This window comes from Pongo pygmaeus, chromosome 9 (assembly GCF_028885625.2).
Source record: "Pongo pygmaeus isolate AG05252 chromosome 9, NHGRI_mPonPyg2-v2.0_pri, whole genome shotgun sequence".
Classification (NCBI taxonomy): domain Eukaryota; kingdom Metazoa; phylum Chordata; class Mammalia; order Primates; family Hominidae; genus Pongo; species Pongo pygmaeus.
The window spans coordinates 121093011-121112003 of NC_072382.2; the positions used below are offsets into that span (position 1 = coordinate 121093011).

The window sequence follows — 18993 nt, forward strand, 5'->3', positions numbered from 1 at the left end:
GAGGTGGTGGGCCCCTGTACTACCCGGGAGGCTGAGGCAGGAGAATCGCTTGAACCCGGGAGGCAGAAGTTGCAGTGAGCCGAGATCGCGCCACTGCACTCTAGGGTAGGAAGGCCCAGGGTAGGAAGCTGAGCGGTTTCTAAATCTGTAGCCCCTTTTTCTCAATGACAATGAAGTAATCTTCCGAGATGTTGAAAAACCTGGTGAGGAAAGTTTGGAGTAGCAGTTTGGGAATCCCCTGTAATAATCTGCTTTCCCTTGTGAACCGCAGGCACTGTCTTAACATTTTTTTGTATCCTCAATGCAATGTAGGAGCTCAATAAATGATAGAATAGATAAATAAATAGAAGAGAATGAGGAGACGGATCTGAGCAGGCTGCGAAGGCGGTGCTATTCCAAAGCCCAGTCCAGAGACAGTGACCTCCGACCCAAGCCAAAAAAAAAGCTCGCGTTCAGAGGCTGGGAGAAAGAACAGCTCCCAAATTAAGGGGAGTCCAAGGCCCTGCTCTTTTAGAGGGCGGGGCTAGGAGAGCGCATTCCGACGCTGCCCGTCAACGAACCAATCCCCGCCTCAAGGGGGAGGGGATTTAATCTGTCGCCGCTCCTTCCCTTTGGAAAGTAAATACGTTCGGGCGCCATTCAAACGGACCAATGAGTGATGGACGTTTTTGTGGTTGGCCCTCACCGATTGGCTGGAGTTTGTCGTCCCTCCCTCCTCGTCACGCCTCTGGCTCCACCCCTTTGCACACAAGATGGCGGCGCCCAGCGGAGTAGGGGCTGCGCTTGGGGTTTGTTGATGCTGGCTGCCTTTCCCACTCCCTTTTTGGGTGCAGAGCGCCGCTAGCGGGAGGACGGGGGCCGGGCGGGGACAGGGGCATCTGCGTAGCTGGACTGCGAGCCTACGCCCAGCTTGCGTCGACCCCACCCGGCCCCGGCCCGACCCGACGCGACCCGATCCGATCCGATCCCATTCCATCCGTTCCCTGTCTCCTCCGGGTCTGACCCATTGCCCGGCCGTGGTTCGCCACACCAGGCATCCAAAGCTGAGGTCGCTGCTACGGCCTGGGTTCGCCTTCGCTTTAGAGATGTTTGGCCTCTTCCCTCCCAAACAGCCCACCTTCAAAACCTGGATTCTTGGACTGGCACCTGGCCCCATTTCCCTCTACCAAGACTCCACTTCCCTCTTACCCACTTCTTCCTCAGATTCTTGGTACCCCCTGGGTTGGAGACTGCTCATTTTCCTTCCAAATTAATCCCAGACCCCCTAAATATTGACAACCTTGACAACCCCCCAACCGAGGAGCCAGACTTTGTTTTGGACTAACTTCCACAGCCCTGTCATGGAGGCAGTGTACCTGGTAGTGAATGGCGTGGGCCTGGTGCTGGACGTGCTGACCTTGGTGTTGGACCTCAACTTCCTGCTGGTGTCCTCCCTCCTGGCTTCCCTGGCCTGGCTCCTGGCCTTCGTCTACAACCTGCCGCACACGGTACTGACTAGTCTTCTGCACTTGGGCCGCGGAGTCTTGCTTTCATTGCTGGCCTTGATCGAAGCCGTGGTCCGGTTCACGTGTGGGGGCTTGCAGGCCTTGTGTACCCTGCTCTATAGCTGCTGCTCTGGCCTAGAGAGCCTAAAGCTCCTGGGGCACCTGGCCTCTCATGGGGCACTGCGGAGCAGGGAGATACTGCACCGGGGCGTCCTCAATGTGGTCTTCAATGGCCATGCTTTGCTGCGCCAGGCCTGTGACATCTGTGCCATTGCCATGAGTCTGGTGGCTTATGTGATTAACAGCCTGGTCAACATCTGCCTCATCGGCACTCAGAACCTCTTTTCCCTGGTGCTGGCCCTGTGGGATGCAGTGACCGGGCCTCTGTGGAGGATGACGGATGTAGTGGCTGCCTTCCTAGCCCACATTTCCAGCAGTGCTGTGGCCATGGCCATCCTCCTTTGGACACCCTGCCAACTAGCCCTGGAGCTGCTGGCCTCAGCTGCCCGCCTCCTGGCCAGCTTTGTGCTTGTCAATCTCACTGGCCTGGTGTTGCTAGCTTGCCTGCTGGCAGTGACGGTGACTGTGTTGCATCCGGACTTCACCCTGAGGCTGGCTACCCAGGCACTCAGCCAGCTCCATGCCCGGCCATCCTACCACCGTCTTCGAGAGGATGTCATGCGGCTCTCTCGCCTAGCACTGGGCTCGGAGGCCTGGCGCCGAGTCTGGAGCCGCAGCCTGCAGCTGGCGAGTTGGCCAAACCGGGGAGGGGCACCTGGAGCCCCCCAGGGTGACCCTGTGAGGCTGTTCTCAGTTAGGACCCGGAGACAGGACACTGTTCCTGAAGCGGGGCGCAGATCAGAGGCAGAAGAGGAGGAGGCCAGGACCATCAGAGCGACACCTGCCAGGGGCCGAGAGAGGCTCAATGAGGAGGAGCCTCCCGGTGGGCAAGACCCGTGGAAGTTGCTGAAGGAGCAAGAGGAGCGGAAGAAGTGTGTCATCTGCCAGGACCAGAGCAAGACGGTGTTGCTTCTGCCCTGCCGGCATCTGTGCCTGTGCCAGGCCTGCACTGAAATCCTGATGCGCCACCCTGTCTACCACCGCAACTGCCCGCTCTGCCGCCGGGGCATCCTGCAGACCCTCAATGTCTACCTCTGAAGACTCCTTCCCTGCCTGCCCACCCCTCCATGCTCCACGCAGACACTCACGCTAGGACAGCATTAACACCTCATCTCCGGGTCCTGGTCTGAATCCCCTCCTGCACCTGTGGCCGTCCTGCCATACATCCAGGACATTGAGATGGAAGACTATGATCTGGGTGGGGGCAGGATAACATAGCTTCTCCTTACCCAGTGGGTCCCTTCGATGCTGAGGGTGGCGAGTATGTCACTATGCAAGGACCCTGAGACTATTTGCTGTGGGCTGTCCTCCAGCCTGCCCAGGGCCCATCCACATGCCTCTGGGGTTACCCCTGTCTGCTTCTGGTTTTTCTGTTGGAGATCTGTAGGTCCTTTTCCTGCCTCCTTCACATTTCCTCCCCAGCTTTTGCGGCCACAACACATCAGTGTCATTTGGGTGTTTTGGCAACTCAGGGGCCTTCAGATGATCTTGAACCTTTGTTTTCAGCCAGAGCCCCTGTGCCCTGGTAGGCTTTGGGGTTAGTATCCCTCGGGTGCCCTCAGAGCCACCTCTGCCTGTCATCGTCTGATGAGGCTCCCTCCCAACCTGATGCAAAAGCTGGGCTCAGGAGTTTACCCCTGGGATGGGGGATGCATCTGCACCTGACTTTGGGGCCACGTGCCCTCTGGCACCCCAGCTCACTGGGAGTCTCAGGAGGGATAACCAGATTTCTGCTCATTCCCCTTTCACTCCCACATCACACAGAAAAATGGCATTCCTCTCTGTCTCTCCCTGGCATTGGAGAGGGCAGACTGTGCACATTTCACTAGGGTCCAAATACAGAAGGGGCCAAGGCCCAGGGGCTTGCAGCTTCCTGAGGGGTCTCTGGCCCAGTTTCCAATGAATAAAGTTCTCTTGACAGCTCTGACAGTCTCTGTGTGCATCCCTGCAAGGGAGCAGTTGGTCAAGGCAACAGACCCTGCATCAGGGTCCTTCAGCCCTGCCAGAGTGAGAAGTGTGGGCTGTGGGAGTACCTAGGCTTTACAGAGGGGGACAGGGAAGGAGCTAAGATAGGCTGGGAAGACTATGTCATGGGGAGAGTGCATGCCAGGCATAGCTCTGTGAGTTCTCATCCCTTCTGATTTGTCCCCTCTCGCACACATGGCTTTCGAAAAGCCTTCTGTATTTTTTCTATTTTTTCCCAAATTAAGCCCTTGTAGAGAGGAATGTGAACCATCTCACCCCTTGAGTCAACCTTCCCAGCTCTTCCTCCAGGCCAGTCTTCGTGGAAGGGAGCATGGGGTTCCTGCTGCCTGGAGTCCAGTCTACCCTCGGATCCCAGGAGGAGCTGGTGTGTGTCTCTGTGTGTCTTGGCATGGGGGTCTGGTGCAGGGCTGGGCTGGAGTGTGGCTGCGGGACCTCCTGGTGGAGGCTGCCTAAGGCCTGTCTCTAGCTCACATTTGGGGCTCAGTCCCCATTGGCCGTATCTGCCCTCACATGACCAGCAGAAGAGCAGGGGCACTCCCCCATAATTGTATGTTCTGTCTGGGACCACAGTGCCTGGGACTGCCTTCAGGAAGGGGGTGCCGGTAGCTCAGAAAGAAACTCTGAGGAGAGGCCCCCCCCCCCCTTCTTTGGGTTGAGGCCGTGCAGATGGGGCTGGGCAGTCCTGGTTTGTTAGTCATTGGGTTGGGGGTGGGCCCCAGGGGTGGGGGGAGCCTTGAGGGGCTTTGTGGTTAGTCTCAGACACAGTGGCTCGGCCCACCCAGGCTATGCCCAGCACAGTGGGGGAGGGCTCCTCATCTCCACCTCAGAACTGGGAGGGCTTGGCACTTGCTCTTTCCTTCCCTCAATCCCGGACAGGGAGCTGAGCAAGGAGAGGCCTGGCTCCTTCCAGTCTCTGTTTAATGTGGAGATAAACATTTTATGATAGAAGATAAACTTCCTGAGTTGGGAGTGAAGGACCCCCCCTTTTCTTCCATCCGCATCTGGAATTCCTTTGGCCGACCTCAATACCCCTCCTCCCCCTCACCCCCCATAGTCAGGAGCTCAAGCGACCCAGGATCCCTGCGGCATTCTGGGGTCAGGGCACCCCCTTGTGGTCATCTCAGAAACTGCTTATCTTTAGACGCCCGGGGACGCCACTCACTCGGGTTACAGAGCAATAGCTTTCCGGTCATCTGGGGCAGGCAAGCAGCCAGAGCAGCCATGGACGAAAGTCCTCGGCTCTTTTTTGTTGGATCAGGGCAGGGGTATGTGTGGCGCAGGCAGCCCCTACGTGGTTCAGTTGGCATCTTTGAATTAGAAAAAGGTGCCCCCTTTCTCAAGGGTGGCTGGAGCCCCACACCCGGAGGGCATCCCGCTGTCAGACACTCCCATTCACAACCTAGGTGGCGGCTCTGTGGAGCAGCCTCTCATTCCGCAGGTCCGGCTTCCTGTATATCTGCCCCATATCTCTATTTAATCCAAGAACCCTCCCTTCTGCCTGAGCACCCCCTCCACACCATGATCCCAGAAACAGGGAACCCCCACCACTAAAGAAGAAAGGCTGGAGCCAGTAGGAGGGTTCTTAGATTTATTGAGTGATCTCTGAGAAAAGGGCCGGCCCAAGGAGCAGGAGAGGGTGGAGAGGATCCAGAGAAGCAGAGGACCAGGAAGAGAGCACCCCACCGTGGGCTCCTGGACCAGAGCAACTGGAGGACTCACACTTGCCAGCACAGCACACTCGTCTGGTCTTGGGCAGAAATCCAGCCACTGCCCCATGCTGCCAGACCTGATCGCAGACAGCCACTGTCCCCATTCCTTGCCAGCAGCAGGACGGAGAGGCCCCCTACCCCACCTCCCTAGTCATTCACAATATTCCAGGGGGGCCAGCCCTCCTGGATGACCTGGTTGTCAGCGTCACACCCTCCTTCTAGGAGTGAGCGTGAGCTCACTTTGCAGTGGGCACTAAGCGAAGACTGGGGAGCTGTGCCAGTCAGAGTACACCAGAAATCCGGAGAAGGTGCTGTCTGTCTTGATGCTGGCATAGATGCCAATGTAGTCACCCACACCCACCTGCACCCACACTTGGTCCTCAGGCTCCAGCCTCACCATGGCGCCTCCCGAGAGCGAGGCTGGCTTGGGCCACCCCCCGAAAAACTGGAAGAAAGAGGCAATGGATTCGCCATTCTTCACCAGATCAAACTGCAGGCTGGCCCGGTAGACGGTGGCATGGACGGCGAAGTAGTAGACCCCAGGCACCTGGCAGGTGAACTTGCCGGTGACGGCGTCGTAATGTCCCTGCTCGTTCACCAGCACGCGGTCGAAGGGCAAGGGTGCGTCAGACGGCGGAGGCACCCGGCTCTCGGAGCGCTTGGCGCTGAAGGCGGATCGCGGAGGCACAGAGCACTCCCCGGCAGGCCCGGTGGGCCCCGCAGGTCCCGCCTCTCCTCGCGGCCCGGGCTCCCCTCGAGGTCCCGGCAGTCCTGCGGGGTAAGTGGGGCGGCAGGGTGAGAGTAGCGGCGGCTTAGCCCGCAGCGGGGCGGCGACTCTAAGGTCACCGTACCCCTCCCCGCCCCTGCCTGAGCTTCGGCCAGCGCCTTCTCCCGCACGGGTACCTCCTCCACCCCTTCCCGCAGGGCAGATCTAGGGGGCTGGCCAAGGGGGCTCCCGCCGCCTGGGCCCCTCCCCGGCTCAGGGCTGCAAAGCGCGGGGAGTGACGCCCCCTGGCGGGAGCCCCGAGTCCCGGGCACCGAGAGCTGGAGCTGCGGCCGCGCCTGCTCGGACATCGCCACCGATAGCCGCGGCGGTGCCTTCTTACCCGGCCTCCCGCCCTCGCCTTTCTCTCCCGGAGCCCCGGGCGCGCCGTCGCGGCCGTCGCGGCCATCGCGGCCCGGCAAGCCCTGGCTGCCATGGTGGCCCGGCGTGCCTGGAAGGCCGGGGTGCCCCGGGCACAGGCTGGGGATCTTGTTGTCGTCCAGTGGGGGCGAGCCGGCCGCCAGGCCCAGGAGCAGCAGGACGAGGAGCGGCCTCATAGCGCTGGCACCGGGAGCCCGGACGCCGGGGTCCTCTCGCAGTCTGTGGACCAGGCAGGACTGGAGTTGGGACCCAGAATCCTGGGACCTGCCTCGCTCCCCACCCCGGCGCTGCCCAGTCGGTCCCCACCCCACTGCCGTGCCCCTGAGGCTGAGCGCTCGCAGGGCCGAGCACCCGGAGAGCGCAGGCAGGCGAGAGAGGGTGGGAGCGGCCAGCCCTCCCTCCCACCGCTGGCCCGCGCCAGCCTTTCCCACAGTCCCCTCCCCAGCCCCTTTCCCCTCCTCCGCCAGACTCACCCCCCCTCCCGGCTCCCCGATGGCCTCCTTCGGGGCGCTCGCTACTCCGGACCCTCCAGTTGGTGGTGCTCCAGCCCCCGCGCTTCTCCCCGGCCAGGCGCCCCCTGCCCTGCCGTCACCCCAGTCCTGGTTCGCTCCCTGCCGGCTCCGCTTTCCTCCTCCCAGACTCCAAGAGGAAACCAGTTGTTCAGGGGCCAAGAGCTCCCGGACCGGGAAATAGCTGGGAAATAACTCGTGGTGTCGCCCGGCGGCCGGCCAAAGTTTGGGCGGAGAAAGGAGGGGGAGAGAGACTTGAGCAGCGCACAGAGAGGCAGAACTTCGAGAGACGGACACACAGGGCACCTCCTGTTCCCAGGGCCAGAGGAGAGGCGGGGCAGTGGCAGAGACCAAGGACCAGACTCCATTTCAGGGAGAAATACGCAGAGAGATGAGGGTGGAGAGTTCTAGAGGCAGACAGCCAGTTGGATCCCTAGGGCCTAGGACAGGACCTGCCACATGAGTAGATGCTCGGTACATTTTTGTTGAATCAAGGAAAAGGTCAGAAGGCAGGCGATGTAGAAGCTGAAAAAGCAGATGGAAAGGGGAAGAGGCCTGGATGGGAAGCGGTCTCGATTGTCCGGTGCCACAGGGTGGGGCCAGTCAGCAGCCTGGGACCGGTAAAGGGACAGGAAGGAGCAGGGAGGGTGGTAGGGTCCCATGAGCCCCAGCTGAGGACTTCTCTTCCCCCTCCCTGGGTGTCCCAGAGAAGGATGGGTAGAGACCCTGCTGGTGCCCCTTCCTTTGTTCCCCTGAGTGCCAGGCCTGACCGGCAAAAGAGGACGGGCAGGAAGAGGGCAGGGGCCGGCTTCAGGGTCAGGGCTGGGCACAAGCTTCCAGGCCAGCTGCCTCTGGCAGCCTGTTGCAGTTGAAGGGCCAGGGGGTGCCCAGTAGTGCCAGGCCAGACTGGCACTGGTGCTCCGCTTCCTGGCAGACAGAGCGGCAAGGGGGCAGAACACTGCCTAGTGGGGTGCAACGGGGCACAAGCAGCCCACACAGGAGCCTCCGGAAATTCTGGTAGCAGGGCAGGCTTGTCAGGCTCTGTGGAGGGAGAGTGGCCTTCAGGCACCTGCTCCCAGGCTCCCTCCCCTCCCAGGCCCGCCCTCCTTCCCTCCACCCAGAAGACCTTGTAACCGCTGAGGACCTCTACCACCTCCTCCTGGGTGGTCATGCCCACCCAGATGTTAGGGAAGGCCGTGGTGTTGTAGCTCAGACCGAGGCACATCTCCACCCGGACAGGCTCACAGGCCAGCTCTGCAGGGGTGGAGGGGAGGGCCACTGTGGGGACTGCTCACTGGCTGTGTGGCCTGTGGCAAGTCAGCGAATCGCTTGGTCCTGTGTGTACGTGGGTCCAGTGGGTGTGGTTGTGAGGAAGCAAGAGGATAACAAGGAGACAGGCTGTACACACTCTGAGGATCCCTGCCATCCCTGAGAGCCTGCTCCAGCATCCTTTGCCAGCCCTGGGCATCACGCAGGCACGTCTTTGATCTCAGGGAACATGGGGCACCCATGTTTGCAGGGACCATTTGGGCATCTGGAAGAAACCCCCTGCTCTGTGTAAAAGATGACTTCATCTTTGGTGTGGGCTGTGGAAAGGGGCTCTGGGTGACAGAAGGGACTGGTTCTTGAAGCCCCACCACTGATTCCCAGATTCCCATTTCCCTTGGGGTGACACTCAGTACCATTGCCACCACCAGCTGAGTGTCTTCCAGGACTCTGTGAAGTGGTCCCAGAGTCAGGATGGTGAGGCCAGCTGGCCCCGCCCCCTCAGGGAGGATGGGATGGGACACTATGCAGTACGGCAGCAGGGTTCTGTGAGGTGGGCACCCAGCCTGCTCAGGGTCCCCAGGGGCAGGCTTCTCACCTGGGGGTGGGAACAAGGGGCTGCTGCAGTTGTCATCGCTGCCATCGGTGCAGTCTCTCCACATGTCACACATCCACTGCACACCCTTACACCCTCCTGCCTGGCAGGAGAGCTCACTGGGCCCACAGGGGTCTGCAGGCACAAGGGGCATGGCAGTGCCCGGGACATACATACACCCCCAGTACCCCCAGAGTGTCCTGACCAGGGTCCAGAGCCCTTCTCTGTCCCCTGGAGGTGCCTCTACTGCCCACACCCGCTTGCCCAGGGGCACCTACTCTCCGTGGCATTGAAGGCCAGGTAGGTGGCTGAGAAGCCTCCACTGCTGATGCCATGATCTGTCCTAAAGAGCACAGCCAGCTCATGGTGCGAGGAGACGAGGTGGGGGGGTGGCTCTGCTCCACAGAACCTGCCCAAAGCAGACAGGTGTTCTGGGCACCAGCCCTGGGTGACTGAGGGGGCACTGCAGCCTCCCACAGGCCTGACTCTGAGCTGGGAGCCCTGGATGATGCCAAAGGTGATGGGAGACACACGGTTAGGGTCTGGTGAGGAAGACACACATATTCAGCAGGCAAAGCATTAAACAAACTGCTTGAACTTGAGCCACTTCGAGATGGGGAAAAATCAGCGAAGCAGCCTGGCATTGTGGTTCACACCTGTAATCCCAGCATTTTGGGAGGCTGAGTCGGGAGGATCACTTGAGCCCAGGAGTTTGAAACCAGCCTGGGCAATATAGTAAGACTTTGTCTTTACAAAAAAATTAAAAAAATAAACTATCTGGGCGTGGTGGCATGTGCCTGTGATCCCAGCTACTTAGGAGGCTGAGGTGGAAGGAGCGCTTGAACCTGGGAGGTCGAGGCAGCAGTGAGCCATGATGGCGCTACCGCACTCCCGCCTGGGTGACAAAGTGAGACCCTGCTTCAAAAAAAGAAGAAAAAGAAAAATCACTGAGGGTTTGTAGGGGAGGTGGAAGTGACCCCTGCCGGTGGGGAGGAACTGGGGCAGGGAGAGGTTTGGGGAAGGACCTCCTGTGGACAGGGAGAGTGTAGGGTGAAGGTTTTGAGGTGAGAGCTGTCTTTAGGGTGATGGTGAAGAGAACTCCAGCCTGGAGTAGCAGAAGAAAATGAAGTTGGGGAATGGAATGTGCTGGGCTGACATGGAAGCCGGGGGTGGCAGACAGTGAGGATGGAGTTATCCGTGGCTCTTCCCTGGCTCCTGTACCTGCCCAGGAGGCTGAAGGCCCCTGAGCTGCTGGTCTCATACACCTCCACGTAGTCAAACTTGCACTCGTCCTGAGCCTCCAGGCTGAAGTTGTGGAACTGTAGTTCTATGCTGTGTCCGGCAGGCACCGAGATATGCCAGGTGCAGAGCTGGGGGAGGGCACAGGTGGAACAATTCATGGCCCCTTCTCCTGTCTCATCCTGGGCACCCAGGCTGAGCTCCAGAAGGGTCTTCTTCCCCTACTGCCAGCTGGGGGGTTGGGTGGCGCTTTCATCATTGGTGGCTCTTAAGGGCCTTTAATTTACCTGGTTTCAGAGGTGAGTTGACCCAGTGTGGGAACATCTGGATACACATCAGGCACTTAATAATATTCTCCCATCCCCCGTCTGCTTGATCTCTGACCTTCCCAAGTAGAAGGTAGTGTCTACCATGCCGTTCCCATTACACTAACTTGGGGGCTCAGGTGCTTCTGTGTGTGCCCCTCCCCCTCTGCATGGAGCACGGCGCTTACCTGTTGGTGAGGGTACTGCTGCAGGTAGCTGGGAGTAGAGAAAGTGCCCTGGAGCCCAGTCAGATTCCCCCCACACCCTGTAGAGAGGTGGAAGGGCTCATGAGTTTGCTAGGATCTGTGCCTCCATCCAATAGGGCTGGCAGTGATTGCAGAGCAAGAGTTTTGGCCATGCCCACGGGAAACAAGTTCTGGGCCAAAGAATGACTGAGCAGGAAATGCTGGCAGAAGCCCTGGTTTGAGACTGGACCAGAGCTGGGGAGCCCAGCTTGAACCCAGATCAGACGCCTGAAGAGAGGACCCCCCCCCATGCCTGGCCCGTACCTGAGAACTTGGCACTGCAATTGGTCTCATCACTGCCATCAGCACAGTTGGCAAAACCATCACACACTGAGTCAGGTAGCAGGCAGATGAGCTGGTCACAGTGGAACTCATCGTGGGCACAGCTCCCTGGATGTGGGCACCAGGAGTCAGGGAGGCCCGGAGTCTCCACCCCTTTGACAGGGCTGGGAGTGGGTGGAAGGGAAGAAAGTGGACACTCAACAGGCAGCTGGGGACACGGTGGGAACACACTCACCATGCCCAGGGGCCACAGCCTGGTACCAGGCATGGAAACCAAATCCTTCCACACTGCTGTCAGAGACGAAGACCACCAGGAGGTGGCTGGCATTGGTGTTGAGTGTAGGGGGAGGCACCCTTCCACAAACCCTGCAAGAAGCCAGGTTGGGGGTGATGGAGCCTCCAAGAGCAGGGCCAGCCAGAGAGGAGCTTGCCTGGGCCTTGCAGTCCTATTTTCTCAACCCCCAAACTGGTGACCGTGTGGTCAAAAAGGCTCCTCTGATGTCCCAGGGAGCTCTGACCTTCCTAGCACCTGCACATTTATCCTTGTAGCATTTACTCATGGGGAGATAGGCAGGAGATCCGTGTTACAGACTAGGAAACAGGTCAGAGAGGGGAAGTGATCTTCCTCACGGCACACAGCAAGGTGGTGGCATAGCTGGGCCCAGAGGTCTAGTCTCTCAGTTTCTTCCTCGGTTAGCCCTTCCCCCTGCCACTCCCTGATTCTGCTCTTTAGATAGTGGTTCAGGACACGGTGCGATGTCCTGGGGACAGAGGGACCTACCTGAGGAGGGGGCCTTCAGGCTCAGGGGAGAGTTCCAAGCGATCAAAAAGGCAAGAGGCCACACTCTCTATGCTGAGGGCTTCAATCTTGAGCTGTATTGCATGGTCTGTGGCCACCTGGATATGCCACACGCAGTGGGCGTTGGGGGGGTAAGGGTCTGGGTAGTTAGGGCTGCTGAAGAAGCCCCTCGGGCCAGAGAGGAGGCCTCCACAGGCTGCAGAGATGGAGGTTAGAGTTCAGAGGTCAAAAGGAGTGAGGTCCTTTATTCTCCAAGGTGCCTCTTCCTCACCCTCCCCTCAACCCCACCCCGTCATCTTGGGCCCTTCTCCCGGAAGATCTGCCCCCAGTACTCACTGGACTGCAGGGAGGGGCTCATGCCTGACTCCTGCTGCCCTTTAGGGGTCCCAGCTGCCTGAGAGGTGGTGATGGTGGGGGTGGTGGTTGTCGTGGTAAGGCCTCCGGCAGGCAGTGGGCTATGGGACGCCCCAGATGGGGGTGCAGCCTGCAGCTCTGGAGGCGAGAAGATGGAGGGTGGCCTTCAGAAGAGCTGGGTCCTGGGAGGCTGGGAGAGCGGCTCATGGAGTTTCATTCCAAAGCCCTATTTTCAAGCTGTCCCCGGGTACTTACGGGCCAGGATGATGGCCACCAGCAGCCCGAGCAGCAGGAGCAGCAGGCTGGAGAGCAGGAGGACACAGAGCCAGGAGAAGCGGCAGTCTGGCCGTAGCCCTCGAGGACGCCGACCTGTGGGTCGGCAGGGGGGTTTTGAAAGCCCCTTCTGTTGGGCATTCCTCATGCTGTCCTTGGCTCCTGGGCCTCTCTGTCCTCCCCCAGGTCACCCCCTGGGATGGTTACCATGCCAGGGAGCTGGGACACTGTAGCTGGCATCCTCTGGGAACACTGGGGGAGGGCAGGGTGGCCCAGACTCAGGCTCGAAGGCAGGATTGCAGAACTCGGTCTGGAAGGGAGAGACTTGAGGGCTGAGGGCTGATGGCAGTGGTGACCACTGGTGCTGGGTCTTAGGAGCATGATTCTATGTGGCCCTTACCTTGCTCGATTCTGTTGCCTCCACGCAGAGGATGACATCTGAGAAATCCTTCATGGCCCAAGGCTCTGCATGGCTTTCTGGAGTCCCTGTGACAGCCCAAGACCCCCAAGGGCCCACTCTCTGACCACAGACTCCCTGTCAAAGGGGCAGCCTCTACTACCCGAGGGAAAAGGCTGCCAGGCTAGACCAGCTCTTGGGCTGTCCTTGGTAGAGTGGTTTGGCTTATGGGCTACTCTGTCTCTGTGTGGGGGAAGGGATGGCAGCCAGGAGGAATTCACAAAGGCACGAAATGGTCCCTTAATCCAACTCAGCTGAGGATGCTGAGGTCAAGCCCCTGGCACAGGGTGGCAGTTCTTAAAGGCACAGGCGGTGGCTGAGAACACCCAGCAGAAGAAACTAGGTGCTCTGTGCGGGGATGTGATGAGGGGAGCTCTCCCCATCCCCATCACCCAAGGCACTGAGTGAGCACTTGAGGGGTCGCTGGGAGGGGAGAGAAGTTGCAGACAGAAGGGAGCCTTGGGTGGTCTGAGAAAGAAGCAGGGTAGAGGGGGTGGACAAAGCCAGCTGCCCACCTTTCCTCCCCACCAGGGTGACAGGGGTATTGGCCAGGCCGGGTCTTTGGAAGGCCCCTGGTAGATCACCGGTGTGACCAGGACAAGGAGAGAAGAATATGGCGTGAGCGGGGGGACTGGCTGCTCATTCCTGGGACCCGTAAGCCCGCAAGAGAAAGGACAGGGAAGGGGGAGAAGGTGCCCAGGTCTTGGGGAGGGTTGGGGTGTGGAGTCTAGCCATTGGGGCTGTTGCACAGTAGGAAACCTACACCCTGCAAACAAGATTACTTCATGCCTGTTTCTCCATGGGCGAAGTCCTCTTGGAAAATCCCAGCCTAGCCCTGCTGTCCTCAGGGAGAAAGGAAAGGGATTGGTAATCTGTTTTGTGTTAGCCATGCTTAGGCTGAGAGTTTGGCAGGGAGGCAAGTGGGGAGAGAGCCTCATATTTCTGGCTACTATTTGTAGAATGTCTGGGCAAGAGGGCTACGTGCAGTTTCTCTCCTTTCATAACTATGAGGTAGCGTCACCATTTTACAAATGCTGGTGCTGGACTCTGAGAGGTTATGTCACTTTCCCAAAGTCACACAGCTGGTAAGATACAGAGATGAGAGTTGAGCCTAGGAATGGATAGATCTTAGGCTCACGTTTTCTATGATGTACCTCTTTCACCCCACATTGGGGCTGAGGCATGCTGGGGGAGCAGAGAGATCAGAGTGACACAGGGGCAGAGTGAGGAACCCCTTGGGGATGGAAGCAAAGAGGACAGACTGCCCTCCTTGCACTCAGGAAAGGAGATGCCTCCACCCACAAGTTTTTCTCCATTCGTCCCTGGAGGGCCTTAGTTTGCTTTTGTTTAGGTGGTCAAGCTGTTTCCTGGACGCTTGGAAGTCTAATGGTGCTTGATCTTTAGGGAAGAGACTTTTTGGGAGCTGTAGGGACAGGTGCTCTTGGAGAGGATCAGACAGTCCCTGACCACAAAGTACTTCTCATTCTGGCTGGATCAAGACAGAGCAGGATCCCTGCCACGCTGTATGTTAAGAGCCTGGCCACAGGGGCAGCTTCATGGACAGAGTGGCCCTGCGCTGAGCTTTGAGGATGATGAGCTGGGAGAGCCACGCCCTTGGGTCTGCTCCTCTGAAGCTGCTCGTTTGCTGTGATCATTGAGAGAGAGGCTGCTGTGCCGGGGTCTGGCCTGGCACTGGGCTCATGGAGCCGACTGAGACAAGGTGCTCTCGTCTCAGGGAGCCCCTGCTCTGCTGTGACAGTTCTCAAAGTGGGACCCGGGGCCTTTTCTTAGAGGGCTTGAGAGCTTAGAACTAGGCTCATACTAACACTAAGACGTGATGTGCCTTTTTCACACTCATTCATGTTTTCCAGACGCTCCGTGACGTGTGATATGACAGTGGGTTGAATGCTGAAGGAGACGTGAGTCCAGCTGCCTTCTATTAAGCCAGATGCTAAAGAGATTTGCACAAATGTAAAACCACGCTGCCATTCTTACTAATTTTTTTTTTTTTTTTTGAGATGGAGTTTCGCTCTTGTTGCCCAGGCTGGAGTGCAATGGTGAGATCTCAGCTCACCACAACCTCTGCCTCCCGGGTTCAAGGGATTCTCCCACCTCAGCCTCCTGAGTAGCTGGGATTACAGGCGTGCGCCACCATGCCCAGCTAATTTTGTATTTTTAGTAGAGACAGGGTTTCTCCACGCTGGTCAGGCTGGTCTGGAATCCTGACCTCAGGTGATCCGCCCACCTCAGCCTCCCAAAGTGCTGGGATTACAGGCATGAGCCACCGCGCCCGGCCCATTCTTACTAATTTTTTTTTGTTTGTTTGTTTCAGAAAATATAGGTTTTTAAAAAATTTTTTTAAATTTGCAGTTTTAGTAGAGATAGGGTCTCGCTGTGTTGGCCAGGCTGGTCTCAAACTCCTGGACTCAAGTAGTCCTCCTACGTCAGCCTCCCAAAGTGCTGGGATTATATGATTTAAAAAATATTATTGGCCAGGCATGGTGGCTCACGCCTGTAATCCCAGCACTTTGGGAGGCCGAGGTGGGCGGATCACGAGGTCAGGAGATTGAGACCATCCTGGCTAACATGGTGAAACCTGTCTCTATTAAAAGTACAAAACAAATTAGCCGGGCATGGTGGTGGGCGCCTGTAGTCCTAGCTCCTTGGGATGCTAAGGCCCGAGAATGGGGTGGACTCAGGAGGCGGAGCTTGCAGTGAACCAAGGTCGCACCACTGCACTCCAGCCTGGGTGACAGAACGAGACTCTGTCTTACTTTAGTTTGTAAAGGGTTTATTATATTAAAATTTATTGTTTAAAAATTAGTAAGAAAATACTTAAATTTCTCTCAGCTTTAATATTAATTTGGTAAATATTAATAGATAGAACCCACAGAAAGCAAAGGTCTTTGGGGTTCTCCATAATTTTTAAGAATGTAAGGGGGGTCGGGTGTGGTGGTTCTTGCCTGTAATCCCAGCACTTTGGGAGGCCGAGGCGGGTGGATCACGAGGTCAGGAGATCGAGACCATCCTGGCTAACACAGTGAAACCCCATCTCTACTAAAAATACAAAAAAGTTAGCCGGTCATGGTGGTGGGTGCCTGTAGTCTCAGCTACTTGGGAGGCTGAGGCAGGAGAATGGCATGAACCTGGGAGGCGGAGCTTGCAGTGAGCCGAGATTGTGTCACTGCACTCCAGCCTGGGTGACAGAGCAAGACTCCGTCTCAAAAAAAAAAAAAAAAGAAAAAAGAATGTAAGGGGGTCAGCCGGGTGCGGTGGCTCACGCCTGTAATCCCACTTTGGGAGGCTGAGGTGGGTGGATCATCTGAGGTCAGAAGTTCAAGACCAGCCTGGCCAACATGGCGAAACCCCATCTCTACTAAAAATACAAAAATTAGCCGGGCATGGTGGTGAATGCCTGTAGTCCTGGCTACTTGGGAGGCTGAGACAGGAGAATTGCTTGAACCCGGGAGGCGGAGGTTGCAGTGAGCCGAGATTGCACCACTGCACTCTAGCCTGGGCAACACAGCAAGATTCTGTCTCAAAAAAAAAAAAAAAAAGAAAGAAAGAAAGAAAGAATGTGAGGGAGTCTTTTGAGAAGTGTGGTTCACTGGACAGAGATGAAGACAGTTTACTGGGCCGTAAGTCTGGAGATTAAATGCTGGGTAATCCGAAGAAACAATGACTTCCTCCGATGGGGCCAGCAGGAGGACTTCCTGGAAGAGATGAGCCTTTAGTCTAAAGTTTGAGGGTTGAAAAGGATTTGAATAGGCGAACTTGGGGGTTGGTTAGGGAATTCCAGGAAGGAGGAGAGGCTTAGCACTGTGGCCTGAGGAGCTTGGGCACAACTGGGTCTCAGAACTGTTCCTGTGAGTGGGGAGACAAGAGAAGGGAGGCCAAGGGGAGGCCTGGAAGACCAGGAAGCTTCTCTCTGCTTTGCTGTTACCCACGGCCATCCTCGACTACACCCAGGACTCTGCGGGCACAGGCACTCCTGCATCTGGCTGTGTTTTGAAGGGGTTTCTGGAGGAAAGGAGGGGAGCCAGGGGCCAGCTCAGGGTTGGGGAGTGGCACACCTAAAACACACTGAGAGTGAAATCCACTGCAGACCCCTCAGCTCATCACCTCATGTCACCCTTATTCCAGCCCCGGCGGCAAGAGGAGGGAGGTAGGTGTTTTCTTCTCATTTTCTGGATGCCACTGAGGCTCCTGGAAGTTAAGTGCCTTTGCCCAAAGTTGTACAGCTGCCCAGGAGCAGGGCTGGGTTGCAGAGCTGGGGCTGTTGGAGTCCTGGTTTCCACTTTTTTTTGTTTTTGTTTTTTTGAGACAGGGTCTTGCTCTGTCACCCAGGTTAGAGCGTGATCACAACTCACTGCAGCCTCCCCCTCCCAGGCTCAAGCAATCCTCCTACCTAAGCCTCCCAAGTAGCTGAGACTACATGTGTGCACTACCATGCTTGACCAATTTTGTAGAGAAGGGATCCCCCTATGTTGCCAGGTCTCGAACTCCTGGGCTCAAGCAATTCTCCTGCCTCGGCCATAGGCTTCCCTAGTCTTTAGAAGTGTGGGAGATAGCAGCTCAATCCCATTACTTCCTCCAAGAGGCAGATGCCCCCAAATATCAGGAAATTGGAAAAGCCAATTCCTTGATTTTGGAATCCGTATTTAATGGGCATTCTGTTTAGTTTGGGCAATGCTATACTTACATACATCAAGTGTATTGTTCAGGAAAAGAAGATAAAAGCATCCAGAGAGATGAGAGGAATTAAATATTTGCTAAATAGGGACAGTGTTGGTTTAAAAAAAAAATTTGCTGAGGATCACCCACCATGAGAATCTCAATGGAGCTTTGATGGTGTAGTCCTGGAAATGGGAGTTGAGCAGGGGAAGTGGACGTTTGTTGAGTTGTTGAGTACCTACTATGTTGCCAGACACCCACCCATCCCCTCTTCTCCCCTCCCCTCCCCTCCTCTCTCCTCCCCTCCCCTTCCCTCCTCTCTCCTCCCCTCCCCTTCCCTCCTCTCTCCTCCCCTCCCCTCCCTTCTTTTCTCCTTCCCTCCCCTCCCCTCCTCTCTCCTCCCCTCCCCTCCTCTCTCCTCCCCTCCTCTCTTCTCTCCTCCCCTCCCCTCTTCTCTCCTCCCCTCCCCTCCCGTCCTCTCTCCTCCCTTCCCCTCCTCTCTCCTCCGCTCCCCTCCTCCCTCCTCCCCTTCTCTCCCCTCCTCTCTCCTCCCCTGCCCTCCTCTCTCCTCTCCTCTTTCCTTTCTCCCTTTCCTTTCCTCTCTGTCTTTCTCCCCCCCTTCCTTCGTTTGTGTGTATGTGTGTGTGTGTGTGTGTGTGTGTGTGTGTCAGGGTCTTGTTCTGTTGCTTAGGCTAGAGTGTGCTGGTGTAACCACGGTTCACTGCAGCCTCAACCTCCTGGTCAATTGATCCTCCCACCTCAGCCTCCCAAGTGGCTGGGACTACAGGTGCATGGTGCTATGTCTGGCTAATTTTTGTACTTTTTGTAGAGACAGGGTTTCACCATGTTACCCAGGCTGGTTTCAAACTCCTGGGCTAAAGTTATCTGCCCATCTTGGCCTCCCAAAGTGTTGGAATTACAGGCATGAGCCACCGTGCTTGGCCAGACACTGTTTTTCTTAACTGGCACTCACAACTCTGAATAGGTAATGTTATGCTCAGATTACAGATGAGGAAATTGAGGCTCAGAGAGATTAAGTAACTTGCTTGGGCTGTGAATGCTAGTCTCTTTCTGCTGCCTCCTGCATCCTGCACAGGTGCTTGTTTCTGCTCGTAATGAAGGATGGGGACCCTCAGAGGTGTCCAGCTCAGACAGACCTACTAGGGTCCAGGTAGGAAGCAGATCATGGTGGTTTTGCTGTTGGCTTTGTGTGAATGTCACACTGCTGTTTGGCTCAGTTCCTAATAGATACAGGGTTGGAAAATTTGCCGCAGAAAGTCCTGCAAAATGCTGTCAATTATTCAAACTAAAGGCAGAGTACTCAGATGGAAAGAGAACTGGGTAGGGAGTCAAGATACCCAGGTTCCATCTTGTCTCTGCTCCTGACATGCTATGTGGCCTTGAGCAAGCCTTCTCTAGGGCTCAGTATCCTCACTGCCAAATCGAGATCATGGACAAGGTGACCTCTGTGATCTAACTCTAAAGCTTTATAGAGGCCGGGCATGGTGGCTTATGTCTGTAATCCCAGCAGTTTGGGAGGTCAAGACGGGCA

The 18993-nt window shown here is 57.0% G+C and overlaps 3 protein-coding genes across 3 annotated transcripts; 1 reads left to right on the forward strand and 2 right to left on the reverse strand.

Moving 5' to 3' along the window:
* Positions 1-724: 724 nt before the first annotated feature.
* On the forward strand, positions 725-3528 carry RNF26 (ring finger protein 26). Its single transcript, XM_054438531.2, has one exon. It carries the CDS (start codon positions 1341-1343, stop codon positions 2640-2642), a length of 1302 nt encoding a protein of 433 aa, XP_054294506.1. The 5' UTR covers positions 725-1340; the 3' UTR covers positions 2643-3528.
* A 1636-nt stretch (positions 3529-5164) lies between these two features.
* Positions 5165-6619, reverse strand: C1QTNF5 (C1q and TNF related 5). Its single transcript, XM_054438533.2, has 2 exons — positions 6406-6619; positions 5165-6070 (listed from the first exon to the last, which is right to left on the reverse strand). Exons 1-2 carry the CDS (start codon positions 6617-6619, stop codon positions 5553-5555), a joined length of 732 nt encoding a protein of 243 aa, XP_054294508.1. The 3' UTR covers positions 5165-5552.
* On the reverse strand, positions 5165-12764 carry MFRP (membrane frizzled-related protein). The gene is made up of 14 exons (XM_054438532.2): positions 12711-12764; positions 12518-12620; positions 12293-12406; positions 12020-12175; positions 11666-11879; positions 11120-11250; positions 10867-10992; positions 10546-10622; positions 10035-10183; positions 9092-9222; positions 8817-8948; positions 8079-8206; positions 6917-7993; positions 5165-6662 (listed from the first exon to the last, which is right to left on the reverse strand). The coding sequence occupies exons 1-13, from the start codon at positions 12762-12764 to the stop codon at positions 7769-7771; spliced, it is 1740 nt and encodes a 579-aa protein (XP_054294507.1). The 3' UTR covers positions 5165-6662; positions 6917-7768.
* Positions 12765-18993: the final 6229 nt, after the last annotated feature.

Excerpts from the sequence above, each read along its gene's own strand:
- RNF26 (XM_054438531.2), top strand. The coding sequence starts at position 1,341 with ATGGAGGCAGTGTACCTGGTAGTGAATGGCGTGGGCCTGGTGCTGGAC.
- C1QTNF5 (XM_054438533.2), bottom strand. The coding sequence starts at position 6,619 with ATGAGGCCGCTCCTCGTCCTGCTGCTCCTGGGCCTGGCGGCCGGCTCG. Across the intron at positions 6,071-6,405 it reads AGGCGAGGGCGGGAGGCCGG|GACTGCCGGGACCTCGAGGG; the intron begins GTAAGAAGGCAC and ends CTTACCCCGCAG.
- MFRP (XM_054438532.2), bottom strand. The coding sequence starts at position 12,764 with ATGAAGGATTTCTCAGATGTCATCCTCTGCGTGGAGGCAACAGAATCG. Across the intron at positions 12,176-12,292 it reads GGTGGCCATCATCCTGGCCC|AGCTGCAGGCTGCACCCCCA; the intron begins GTAAGTACCCGG and ends TCTCGCCTCCAG. Across the intron at positions 10,184-10,545 it reads AGCAGTACCCTCACCAACAG|CTCTGCACCTGGCATATCTC; the intron begins GTAAGCGCCGTG and ends GCCCTCCCCCAG.